Source organism: Gigantopelta aegis, chromosome 3 (assembly GCF_016097555.1).
Source record: "Gigantopelta aegis isolate Gae_Host chromosome 3, Gae_host_genome, whole genome shotgun sequence".
Lineage (NCBI taxonomy): Eukaryota > Metazoa > Mollusca > Gastropoda > Neomphalida > Peltospiridae > Gigantopelta > Gigantopelta aegis.
Window position 1 is genome coordinate 32,908,997 of NC_054701.1, and position 14,860 is coordinate 32,923,856.

The 14,860-nt window shown below is 37.5% G+C and overlaps 1 protein-coding gene across 1 annotated transcript; it reads right to left on the bottom strand.

The window, feature by feature from the left end:
* Positions 1 to 4,870: 4,870 nt before the first annotated feature.
* Positions 4,871 to 14,631, bottom strand: LOC121367906 (basic proline-rich protein-like). Its single transcript, XM_041492355.1, has 4 exons — positions 13,950 to 14,631; positions 10,819 to 10,939; positions 9,078 to 9,247; positions 4,871 to 6,126 (listed from the first exon to the last, which is right to left on the bottom strand). The coding sequence occupies exons 1-4, from the start codon at positions 14,026 to 14,028 to the stop codon at positions 5,588 to 5,590; spliced, it is 909 nt and encodes a 302-aa protein (XP_041348289.1). The 5' UTR covers positions 14,029 to 14,631; the 3' UTR covers positions 4,871 to 5,587.
* Between the last annotated feature and the right edge of the window lie 229 nt (positions 14,632 to 14,860).

The window sequence follows — 14,860 nt, forward strand, 5'->3', positions numbered from 1 at the left end:
CCTCTCCGAAATATTTTAAATCTCTGAAAGACTAAAAACGCGTTTTACTGGCATCTGGAACTTAACAATTTATATTTAAAAAATAAGATTTTCGACTATTTCGTAGATTGCATTTTTGTTATTAATGTTATTTAAAAAAATAAAATAATCCAACATAACTAAATTTGAGAACAGAACAGGAGTTAATGGTATTGACTCGGGGTATTGACTCGAGTTACATGTTAAATATTTTCTGCAAGTACGTATTGTAACCTTAGTAACAGAAAAAGGTACGTGTACCTCAGAACTATGATCAATTCCTTTAATAATGCACATCTTTAGGAAAAACGAAACACATTACGTTCATAAAGATTGTATTATTACCAATCACCGCCAACACGTGCAGCCCCTGTTAAGAGTACAGGTGTAGTCCTCAAACGTTTTCAACAAAGGATATTGCATCCCATTTCATTGTTGTCACTGATACGTCATATGATCAAAATGGCATTTACATGTTGGCCATAAAGCATTTTTAAATACTTTGAAATTACCTACAAAAAAGTACGCAACATTTTCTAATTGGGCTTAATCCTACGGGACATTTGTAAATTCAAAAGCACCAAAACCAACCCTCGTCCGCTACTGACCCTGGTCGGGCTGCTTGTGCTCCAATACACATACCAGCGCAGGCGATCCCCTCTGCCACCCAATTCAGACCTTTTCCTGTCCTGGACGGAGGAGCCGACGAATGTCGTCACCTGAGTCCGTAACAGCCGAGTGCTACAACAGCTTGTTCTGAATGTGCACGTTAAAACCTATGGCCTGACCTGACCTAACAGGATTACTTTACCTTTTATTTCTAACTTTGGTTGATAAATCAATAGAAAATAAACTGTTGTCATTGTCATGTGATTATCGAATGCTACGAGGTCATCAATATGGCAGAAATTAAAATTAAACATGTTTGCTGCAATCATGTAGGTTTTTTTTGTTGTTTTTTTGTGTTTTTTTTGGCCAGATTAGTTCGAAATTCTTAATCATGTACACTGGTGCTTTGTCAAGGGGATGCGGGAGGGTTCGAACGAACCCCCCGACCCCCCACCCCTCAATACGGGCCTGTATACACGGCGGTCGCATGCGCGTGTGAGGGGTGGGGGAGGGGGTCTAGACTGCGGCGACCGAAGTTTATGGAGTGGTCGAGTCATGTTCCACCGGAAATTATATCGAGTTTTTTTTTTCTTTTTCTTTTGCTAGAACATGGAGGGGTTCCGATCCCCTCCCCCCCCCCATACCGGTGACTTTTTTCAATATGCCCCTGCCCCCCCCCCCCCAACAACTCGGACGCTTCGCGCCCTCGTGTGGTACCACGTGCCTCACCATAAGCCTAAACGACCGCCCCCCTCTCAAAATCCTGGCTAAGGGCCTGTGAACACGCGTCATGGTCGTATTTTATTATTTATTTATTTATTTTATTTAAAAAAAATAATAATTGGAGGGGGTTGGGGTGGGGGCGGGCGCTGGCGCTGGCGGTAGCCCAGTTTAAGGTCACCACACCACATGCAAACTTACCCGTGCTAATCATGGGTTACATCTAATGTATATATAATTGCTTTACAATAAGGGGAAGTGTCGTCATTATATTAGCACTTAACTTCAGTAAGAAAATGTTTATTTGTCCAAATAACATGTTTGGTGTTTCCCAGAAGGAATCGAAATAGTTTTTCGTAATTTCTGTTTACAAAACTACACAATTCTGATATGCCTTTTTAAATCTCTCTTTGATGATGATTGCAAGTAGGTTGACCTCTATAGCATTTAAATATCCAATTGAAGTTACATGTACTTGTTATATTTAGTACTAATTCCAACTGTGTAAGTGTTATGATGACACTTGTATAACGGCAACATGATACGGTGCTCTAGTACGAGGGTGGCTGACTGAAAAAATTTCCTCGTCGACCTGTATTCATTTTTTTTTTTTTTTTTTTTGTGGCAATGTACATGAGTTGTCAAGGGAGAGCACTCCATAAAGCTAATCGTCACATGACCCTTTCAATATTATTTTATTTTTACGAGAAATAAATTGCATTGCACTGCATGAAGTAACTGATGGTGGCCAGTGGCGTAGCGAGGGGCGGGGGGTGTTGGGCGCACGGGAGCCATGTCTCCCCCAATCAGACCTTCTTTTTTTACTGTATTAAATTTTGTAAAATCATATATACATACATAGTGTGGGTTGCCCCCCCCCCCCCCCAATAGTGGGTTGCCCCACCTCCAATCTAAATCCTGGCAACGCCAGTGATGGTGCGACACTGGCGCAGCTACTGTGAACTTTGCCTATCTTGTGCAAACACTGTTCAGGGCCGTAGCTAGGATTTTTTGTTGGGGGGGGGGGGGGGCAACTGAGTAGTTAATAGTCTAAAACTCCTTAAACAGTCAAGAAGAGAATTTTCTTTCAGTTTCTATAATGCTTTCCGGATTTTCGGGGGGGGGACTGTCCCCCTTGCCCCCCCCCCCCCCCCCCCCCCCCCCAGCTACGGCCGTGCTGTTACTCATATGCATAGAAAATTACTAATGCTCTGCCCTCTTCACAATGTATGCATTATTCTCCACTATATCAAGAAATGTTCAGATATTTACTTCGTTTCGTTTCAGACCCAAATGTGGTAACAATTTTGAAATCACGGTGTTATATATTATATTGAAATAGATCAACAACAAGACCAGTATTAACAATATTTTTGTAAATGTATTGTAAAAATAACACACACTATATAAATTATAATATATCAGATTAAAGCCAAGACAGAATCAGCGAAACAGTTTGCACATAATTAGATTAAATCAATTTAGTATCAAACTAGGGATAAAACAACTAACCATCCAATAAACAAATACAAAATTCGACAGTTACAACTTCCCAAAAAACCCCCACAAAACCAATATAGTGTTTTAGTAGAGGAATGTTATAAAGGCTGTAAAGTAAATATTTAGAAATATATCTAGATATAGGCTAATTCATTTTCAGAAAGATTCGCACGTACAGTTTTAAAAAAGAGGATTTATTACGGCAAACGTCAAATGCAGCGATTTAATTTCAAAATTTTGTAAACAACTCTCAATAACGTACGAATGTTATAATGGCAATACGCACAATACACTAATAAATTATATATCCATTACATGTTTGTGTATAGTTTTGTATATATTTCCATAATAATTTAATAAATAATTGTTTTACTCAAGATTTATAATCATAATTGTGCAAATAATAAGCATATGCCTTAAACACAGTGCGCATTCTGGCTTAATGTAACCATTTTATTTTTTTAAATTAAAACAATATTCTTATTATGCAAGCGTATTCTCAACTCTGCTTTTCACTATATTGTAAATAATAATAATAATAATAATAATAATAATAATAATAATAATAATAATAATAATAATAATAATAATAATAATAATAGAGAACGAGAATTTAAAACAAAATCAAAATAGTCGTCGTACACAGTAGTCAGTACATGTATATACATAGCCGAATTTTTTTTATAGATACCGGTATTATTGAAGGCACGTGTCTGCATGCATAAATAAAGGCCGGGTATTAAGACCACGTGTGTGTATCTATAATTAAAGAAGGGATGGGATAGTGGGAAAGTATACTATCTACAAAACCATTACTGATAAGGGACTGTTTCACAGTTACGTAACACTCGAGTTGGGGGGGGGGGGGTATGTATACATGACACTGTACATGAATTCGTCTTCAGAAGAAACTGTGTATATCGTTTTCCCATTAGCAGCAAGAGATAGTTTATGTTGGGAGGGTCATGCCATATGCTACGGTAGGATTCAAAATATAAGTTAAATCCCCCCCCCCCCCAAAAAAAAAAAACCCCAAAAAAACACAAAAAAAACCACACCATTATTTGAGGAAACAGTCGCCTGATTTTGCGTTACGTAATTGTTACCGCACCTGATCACCATAATGAATTTTAAATATGTTTTTATCCTAACACAGGATCGTCCAATATGCTATGTACAGAGGTTATACGTTTTCATTTATCACAGAAAAAAAACTATATACATACTAATTATATCAATGATTTTTATTTTTATTTTTTGTTTGTTGGGGGGACGGGGGTGTCATTACAGTTCATCATTTAATAACATTCTACCCTTTTGATGTAGGATATATTATTTTTGTTTGTTTCGGGTTTTTTGTTTGTTTGGTGGGGTTGGGTTTTTTTTTTTTTTTTTTTTTTTTTGGGGGGGGGGGGGGGGGGGGTGGTACTTTTCTTCTTACGTCAAACCAAACTGAAATTAGTTGCAAAAAAGTATTTTTGTAGGAGGATGGGACGGACTATAAACACTGTAAGTTATTCACATGATCTGCACCAAGTTGGTAAATGTTCAGTTATAAAATACTTGAGACTGTATATACCCACCATGTACAAAATAAGACTTTTAAGAAATAAAGTATGTACAGAGAAAATATTACAGCAGACACACCAGGCATAAAATAAAACTTACTTACCCACCCAACCCCCACCCCCCCCTTCCATCCTTGATCGGTTCTAGACCAGCCCTTGCATTATCAACCAGTTACCTTATTCACAAAGATTTCTTAAACTCTCTTAAAGGCATACTGTCACAGATTTAAGAACCTTATTTATCTAAAAATGGATAATAAATGATATTACATTAATGTTTGGAAACCAAAACTAGCTATCACATCACGCTAACTGAACCACAATGAAATGAAATCCATGTCAACCCTCTTTGTAATATTATGTTTTGAATTATGGACCATTGCCAAAATTCAATTATTTTTATGAAATATCATTAATAAGTGGAATATGGTGGTAAAATATATGGTTGAATAAAGTACTTTTAGGGACAAATCAAATTTTCCCCCAGGTAATGCTTTGTTAGGCCATTTAATAGGTCAGTGGTCTGTGACACTATGCATTTAAAGGGACAGTCCTGAGTTTGTTGCCATTGTTAAGATGTTGCGGACTACCAGAGACGTTTTAAGGACAACAAATTGGAAATAAATACATTTTCCTGCATAAAATATCAGTGGCTCTATATTTAAATATGTTTCTGATCGTCCCAGTATTGTACTAGCTGAAACTCTACTTCGTTTCGCAATACTATATATATTTTTCGTACGTACGAAATTGTTGGGAGACCAAATCCAGTTTGGGATACATACCATCAATAGGACAACAAGAAACACATAATATACAGACACCTATATTCTAAAGAAGAAACAATATTATGATTATTTAAAAATGAAAATATAAAAAACATTCCTGAAAAATATTTCCATTAGGTAACTGTTTGATCTCCCTGATGTAGAAAATATACACTTTAAAAACTTAATGTCTACTGTTACATATACGTGTTTATAACCTGCACGTAGCTAAATCATAAACGTCCACGTTCAGTTTTAATCAAGTATAGACATAAACCAATGACATGCATATATATATATATATATATATATATATATATATATATATATATATATATATATATATATATATATATATATATATTGTATATAGTCCAGGTGGTTGATATGGTCACCAAAACATGCTCAAGATCGGTTTTCATTGGTTGATGGCGGCGGTTGTGGGTGTGGCGCCGTAGCCGGTGTTGTCAATCTTGATGATACAGAGCTGGCGGCTTGGGGCGGATCCGTTGTGCCGGGCACCACTGAACTAAAAGGGGGCGGGGCTGTACTTGGGATTTGGGCGGAATTAGGGGGTGGGGCTGTACCGGGTGGAGGGGCAGTACCAGGTGGCGGAGCTGTACCAGGTGGATAAGCGGTACCAGGGGGCGGAGCTGTACCAGGTGGATAAGCGGTACCAGGGGGTGGAGCTGTACCAGGTGGATAAGCGGTACCAGGGGGTGGGTATGCAGGGTCGTTAGGATTAGGCATTGGAGGTGCTGGAGCAGGGTGCACCCCCGGTGACATCATGGACGTGTTATAAACCTGAGTGTTCATCAATGTGCCTGGTGGGTACGCCGGGTTAATGTAGCCGTATGGGGGCGGCGGATCGTTTGATTTATAAGGTGGGGGCATCCGCGGCTGCTGGTAACCCGGTTGCATTGGATACTGTCCAGTCTGACCACCTGAAAGAAAAAACTGTATTACAATACAATACTCTATTACAAAATGTTATTACAAACTGCAGTTCACTTTTAAACTAAAAAAAAACCCAACAACAACAACAACAACAACAACAACACACACACACACACACACACACACACACACACACACACGATGTATATCATGACGGGGTGCGAACCCATTGAACTGAATCGCATAGTATCTGACACTGGCAGATCCAGGTCATGTAGAAAGATGGGGAGGGGTTAGTGGGGAGAAAAATACATTCCTCATTTTGTTGGAGCCCTCACTCTTTTAGCTTTGGATATAATATGTTCATTACCTTTTACCAGAATGAGGGTACTCATTGCACTATGACTGTAATGTAACATATGTTATGATTACTTCAACACTTGGCATACATAGACACGAAAACCGCAGCCGGCATATATATTGACTGCATATAAAGGTGATACGACTGACCGACACAAAGAGAACGACACACAGACGAAAATAGACAGAGAGACAAGCACAAATAGAAAGTGAGAGAGAGAGAGAGAGAGAGAGAGAGAGAGAGAGAGAGAGAGAGAGAGAGAGAGAGAGAGAGAGAGAGAGAGAGAGAGAGAGAGAGAGAGAGAGAGAGAGAGAGAGAGAGAGAGAGAGAAGGAGGGAGAGGGGAGAGAACGGGGGGGGGGGGGTGCAGGGAGCGACAGAAAGACAAAGACCAATACATTCAGAACCTGCTGCCGCACATACGCTACTCCTACAGAAATAAATAAGCAAGATATCTTTAGCTAATTTCTATAGACATAACAGTACATACCACTGAAATTGATGTATTTGTCGTAGGGAATTACTAAGGAGTTTGGGACAAGAACAGAACCGAGTCCATTGAGTGCGATCTATCCCTGTTATCTATCGCACAATAGGCGAGTAGTCTATCAGTGTCTCGCACAATGACAAAACGTTTATTTTGTTTAACGACACCACTAGAGCACACTGACTTATCAATCATAGGCTATTGGATGTCAAGCGTGTGGTAAGTTTGATATATAGTCTTAGAGAGGAAACCCGCTACATTTTCCCCTTTGTAGCAATGGATATTTAATATGCGCTATCGCACAGACAGGGTAGCATATACCATGGCTTTTGATAGACCAGTCGTAGCTGCAACGAGAAATAGTCCAACAGGCCCACCGACGGGGATCGATTCCAAACTGATCGCGCATCAAGCGAGATCTTTACCACTGGGCTACGCCTCGCCCCTCGCACAATAACAAATACATTAATAATGTTACGTCTATAAGCAGCAACATACTCTCCTTTGTTTAACGCCCATTAGACGATATATATTGTTCGTGCATTCATTCATTCTCCCCTGCGCATGCTGTAACCTCACCGTGGTGCAGGGGTCTAACATTCTCTTTGAGAATGGCCAATACAGAACAAAATTGAAGTTTTGAGTAAAAGTCAGTATCTATTTGTGATATTTGTATTTTTACACAGTTCTTTACACTGTGTTTTTGTTTAAATCTTGAATTTTTATATTGATGTTGATCATCACTTAATTTGGTTGCATTACCATAGTTTGACACCCAATAGCCGATGTATTTTTCGTGCTGGGGTGTCGTTAAACATTCATTCATTCATTCATTCAACATTTAATGTTTTGCTTTTACCATAGTATGACACCCAATAGCCAATGTGCTTTTCGTGCTGGGGTGTCGTTAAACATTCATTCATTCATTCATTCATTCATTCATTCAACATTTAATGTTTTGCTTTTACCATAGTGTGACACCCAATAGCCGATATGTTTTTCGTGCTGGGGTGTCGTTAAACATTCATTCATTCATTCATTCATTCATTCATTCATTCATTCATTCATCCATTCATCCATCCATCCACTCATTCATTCATTCATTCATTAATTCATCATTCCATCTACTCATTCATTTATTCATGTGTTCCATAAACAGATACAAACAAACCGCCATAGAAATCAATAAGAGCACTATGTTTTAGTTAAGTATTTATAGATCTATTTGGATGAAAGAATGCATGCTTGACCACACGCCAACGACTAAGCAAAACATCCACTACTGACGAAGGGCGATGAAGTAAGCCATAGATTACATTAAGAGAAAAAGGTTTTGGAATTTGATAAATTTACTTACATAAAATTTAAAAAAGAAAAAGATAAATATGCTTAAAGGGACAGACCCTAGTTTCAGCCCATGAAAGTGCACACTAAGTTTGGTTAAACTACAAACCTGTAACATATTTGGATAAAGTTACAATTGAGTGAAACGTGAGTCTGTGACTTTGAAATGGTGAAATACCCTCTAAAAATAAAATAAAACTCGACTCCATAACGTGCGTTTTTTTAAAAATATGAAAAATGCATTTTGTGATATTAAAAACACCAAGATGACCAGAAGCACTTCGAATGTACGGAAATGGATTATATAAACAATAAAATCTAAGTAAAGTATGATTTCAGTTGTCAAAAATGGCTCTAATAGTAAAAAATATGCCTTAGTGTTTAAAAACTAGGATATGTCCCTTTAAATAAAAGAAAACTCGTGACTTTGAAAGTGCAATCCGACACTGGATTTAACTGATGCAACATTTGTCAAGGTAAGTAATAGGAGATTTTCAATGCAAAGTGACATGCATAACTAAATAATTGAACATAGCTTAATTTTGAAGTACTTTTCAGTAATGATAAAATTACTAAACTGTTTTGTCAGACTACCAACTGCTAGAACAAAGTTGGCCAACTTTCTGCTGTCACGACTTCTACGACTGTCTCGTCGTATAACCCATTCGTTGTTAATCTGAGCGCACCCGTCTAAGTCGGGAGTTGGTGAAATTACAAAGCAACCCTCGAGTTGACCAACTTCGTCGTGACAGCTGACAGTCTGATACTAGCTTCAAGATATATTAGAGGCTTCGAGAAAGTAACAACCTGAATACACGACCGTCACGTTGCCTGGATGCTGCTGTGTCGTCCTCATGGTTGTTGGGCCGACAACACGGCCACTGTAGCCCTTCTTCTTCAAACACATACAGATGACGACGACGAGGATAGCCAGCCCGGCGAGACAAGCAAACACTATCCCAGATATCAAACCACCTCTGTAAAAGTGAAAGTGAAACTGAAAGTTAGATATGTGTTTAACGACCAGGGCTCCGTTTTACGAAGCGATCTTAACGCTAAGATCATCTTAAGTGCATAGCCACCTTTTGCACTTACGGTCATCTTAACGCTAAAATCGCTTCGTAAAACGAGGCCCGGAACTTATTGATTAATTAATCCTACGCTGTTTGATGCCAAACCATTTGATAATTATAATACGTAATGCTCAGATGAGAGTTTTGTTGTTGTTTAACGACATCACTAGTAATTAATCATCGGCTGTTCAATGCCAAACATTTGATAATTCTGACACGAGGTCATCTGGGGAAACCACAACATGGTTTTTTTTTCATTAGCAGCAAAACTTTAAGATATCTTTCTACAGACAGGCCAGCAAATAATACGGCCTTTAATGTGCCAGTCTTGGAGCACTGGGGCTTGTAACTGGAAGCAGTCGGAAGGGCCAACTAAACTTACGGTAGTCGGAAAGCAATACTAAAATGTTAAGCGTGTAGCCCAAACCACTCGTAATTTTACTCCTCTCCTAGCACAGGCGTAAATTTCCAGATTTACGATAAAATTTTAGTTCTACCCAAAACTAGTCGTAGCATGGGCGTAACATTAGTTTGTGTTATTAAAAAGGCGAAAGGCGATATGATTCTAAACCTAATGTTAACTAGATCATTATATTACATAGGCCAAGCATTACTGAATTATGTGCGATGTTAGAAGTTGATTTTAGAAAACAAAGTTAAACTTTGTTTTGTTTAACGACACCACTAGAGCACATCATCGGCTATTGGATGTCAAACATTTGTTAATTCTGACTTGTAGTCATCAGAGGAAACCCGCTACATTTTCCATTAGCAGCAAGGGATCTTTTATATGCACTTTCCCACAGACAGGAAATAATATATCATGGTGGTTGACCAGTTGTGGTGCACTGGTTGGAAAGAGAATAAACCCAGTCGGCTGGATAGATTTAACGATGTGGTTCGATCCTGCGACGCAAACACCTCAGATGAGCGCTCAACCGACTGAGTGAAATTCCACTCCCTTAGAAAACAAATGCACTGGTCGCAATTGCTGATGCTTTTACATTTGCATCTGCAATTACAGTCTTGCTTTAATTATTCGATCGGTAGTTTGTTTAACGACACCTCAGCACACTTGATACACGACGATAATTTGATGCGTAAAATGGTTATTTCGACACTTAGGGGAAGAAGGGTGTGGCCAGAGAGAGAAAGAGAGAGGAACCCGCTGCTGCCACACAGGCTATTCCTTTCAAAACTACGCAAACGATTTCTACATGCACTCGTAAGTGTATAAGTATTTCGAGTTGTCCTTCTTGTTCTCTTACCGCCAGAGTACTCGGGCTAGATTCTGCGGTAGTAACATTAGCTAACATTGGCTATTTAAAGCTGCAGTCTCGGGTATATACTTGTTATCTAATCATTTATAGTAGATTATCTACAAAACTGTTCTTACGGTTTTACTTTGCTCCAATCTACGTCACATAAAATAATCTGTTCTTGATTTTAACACAGACTAGGTCATGAATACGTACCCCATGCAGCAGTATCTATTGTAATATGAACCGCAGCATCCCGTGCTGCACGTGATGTAGGACGTGTACGAGTAGTAGTAGTATCCATACGACCTCCTAGTGCAGATGTAGCCATCAGCTCCTGTAGACCAATACAAAACAACAGTATTATCATAATGAAGAAACACACACACTCATATAGACGACCTCTTAGTGCAGATGTAGCCATCAGCTCCTATAGGCCAATACAAAACAACAGTATTATCATAACGAAGAAACACACACACTTATATAGACGACCTCTTAGTGCAGATGTAGCCATCAGCTCCTATAGACCAATACAAAACAACAATATTATCATAATGAAGAAACACACACACAAACACACACACACACACACACACACACACACACACACACGCACGCACTCGCACGCACACACATATAGACGACCTCTTAGTGCAGATGTAGCCATCAGCTTCCACAGACCAATTAAAAAACAACAATATTATCATAATAAAGAAACACACACACACACATAGACGACCTCCTAGTGCAGGTGTAATCATCAGTTCCTATAGACCAATACAAAACAACAATATTATCATAATCAATAAACATACACACACGCACGCACGCACACACACATATAGACAACCTCCTAGTGCAGATGTAACCATCAGCAACTATAGACCAATACAAAATACAATATTATTATAATGAAGAGAAACGCACTCACGCACGCAAACGCACACACATAATTAAAAAAAATAATAATAAAATAAAATAAACCAAAATATAAATAAATAAGTAAATAAAATAAATAAGTAAATAAAATAAATAAAATAAATAAAATAAATAAAATAAATAAATAAAATAAATAAATAAATACTCCCATAACAATAAAAAAAAGAGAGCACAAAATACAAAAAAAAAAAAAAAAAAAAAACCCCACCAAAAACAAATACATGCATGATGTAATAAAGAGCAGAAGTACTTGTAGAAGTTCAAGTACAGATGTGGTCATCAATTTAAAATAAAACAATAATAAAAAACAGAAGTCTGTTTATTTTATAAGACAATAACAAAAGGCTGTAATAACTGCACATTTCTGGCACAGGTACCGTACAGCACTCAGTAACAAAACATGGATTGTAATACTGAAGCAAAATAATTATATACAAATAACTGCATGATCAATAGTTTGTAGATGTGTTAGAATTTAAAATTAGGGTAATAATATTATAGGTAACTGTGGTGAGGTCACTAAATACAAACAATAATCGCCAGACTCGCTGGGACATACTCAAATATTAATGCACAATTAGTGCACAGTTAATTACTTTTGTGATCAATATATTATATATATATATATATATATATATATATATATATATATATATATATATATATATATATATATATATTGTTACAAATACATTAATTCTATTGTTGTTGTTTTTTTCTGTAGTTATAATTTTCAAATTATGAAAATTAAACATATCCTAACCCATGCATTTGATGGAGCGAACAAGCGGAAGAGAGAGAGAGAGAGAGAGAGAGAGAGAGAGAGAGAGAGAGAGAGAGAGAGAGAGAGAGAGAGAGAGAGAGAGAGAGAGAGAGAGAGAGAGAGAGAGAGAGAGAGAGAGAGAGACAGAGACAGAGAGTCACCGGTTTTTACAATCTTACTATGACGTATATAATGGGTAATGTGTTTATTCTCTATAGGTATTCTATGTATTAATGTGAATTTGTTTATGTTAGCCAGGTACGGCGGAGTAGGAGAGCCACGTCTCCTTACTCAGGGGCGTAGGCTAGGGGGTTCGGGGGGGGGGGGGGGTCGGAAGCAAATGGTCCGCTTTCAGAACTAAAACATACAGGTTTATACATATGGAGTTTCTGGTGGTGCAAAAACAAAATAGAAAAAGGTCCACTTGGTTCATATTCGAACCCCAGATCACGCTACGCCCCTATTACTCCCACCCAACAAATGTCTACTTGCTTCCGCCATGCCTGTGTTAATGTATATATTGTATCATAACTTTAAAAAGTATAGCTTATGTGTGTGTGTGTGTGTGTATGTGTGTGTGTGTGTGTGTGCATATATATATATATATATATCTTTATGATTTTGTATTTTGTTTTTATACAGTGAGACTTAAAATATTTGTTTTCATTGAACGATTTTGTTTGTGTATTTGTTTATTTGTTGTTTTGTTTGTTTGTTTCTCTTTTTTATTGTTTTTGTTTTGTTTTTGTTTGTTTGTTTTTGTTTTGTTTTTATTTTTTTGGGGGGATGGAGAGATACAATGTTGTTACGGAATGACGTCAAACCCTGCATTAATATTTATTTATTATATTTACTACGACACACTATAAAAGAACCCGGATGTGTACAGTACAATGTGTTATGGCAAACGTCCAACATATTGAGTCATGTATTTTTTTTTTACCACTTTTCTTACGTGTGTTTGTATTTAGCCCATGTTAGATGTTTCTTTTCTTATTCTATAACCAGATATGGACTACATATTATTGTGATTAAAATTCACTTAGAACTAATATAATACTACTACTACTACTACTACTACTACTACTAATAATAATAATAATAATAATAATAATTGGATGATCTTCTAGATTAGACAACAATAATTTACCACGCCCTGAAACCCCTCCCAACCCCTCTCCCCAACCCCCTCCCCAAATGGTTGAGTTTAATAAAGCGACAATAACACCATTAACGTCAGTAATAACAATAACAACAACAACAACGAAAAGAAGAAATAAATACAATTTTTAAAAAGACATTTAGTTTTTAACAACATTCGAACGTATAGTACTTTTAAATTTTTTTTACATAAGTAATTGAATGAAACATAACACATAGAAAATCTATAAGGCTGTTTACTACCAGTTAATTTGTTTTATCTTTCTATTTAGAAAAAGAAGTATATCTGTATTATATCCTCCCCTATACTTACTACACTATTGGACGTACTGGTAGCAACAAGTGAAACAAGTCGAAACACACGAAACGTGCCTACCATAGGATACATGGCTTACCAATCGCATTCGGTTTAACAGCACAGTTTAATCATAATAATTAAATAACAACAACAACAACAACAACAACAACAACATTAACATACCTAGAATGAAGGAAATCAGGATAAGTATGTACAAAACCACACTCGCCATTTTGCTCCTGCTAATGTATGCCGTAATCATACGGGTACTTTAATATCCATAAATATTCTTTCTGAAAGAAACCATGAATTTGTATACCCGTCGTCCTAGTGAACCTATCAATAAATCGATCAGGTTTTGCTATAGCCTGACACCTTAGCTTGCGTAAATCAGAACGCGTGTTTTGGACAAAGGGCGGATTTAACCCAGGATAAATACCCGTGACTTTGACGTTACTGAACAGCGATATATACGCAGCGACATAAATACCCGATTATTCTACGATACAAACAGAGGTAATTGTTTCTGACAATTGTAACAACGAGCACGCGACTACAAAAAAAACACAAAAACCCCCACAAAAAAACAACCACCCCGCAAAAAAACCCCCAAAACCCCCCAAAAAAACAACAACAAAGCAAACAAACAAAAGAACGAAAGAAGAAAGAAAGAAAAACACCTACGAGACAGAATACGCATACGTAAAGCGGAACTTAATGAATGGCTCACAGCCTGCCTCACTACAAAAATGGGAGCCCGTACGCCTATGGGCTGGACATAGTCCAGAGGCAAAGCGCTCGCCTGATACGCGGTCGGTGTGGGATCGATCCCCGTTGGTGGGACCATTAAGCTATGTTTCGTTCCCGCCAGTGCACCACGACTGGTATATCAAAGGCCGTGATATGTGCTGTCCTGTCTGTCGGATGGTGCACATAAAAGATCCCTTGCTACTAATGGAAAAATGTAGCGAGTTTTTTCCCCAGTACAGATTGTACATTCGATGGAAGTCTGTTAATGATTAAAAACATAAATAATAGAGCACCTATACACGCTAATACAAAAGGATAACGAATAAATGGATATAATTTTAATT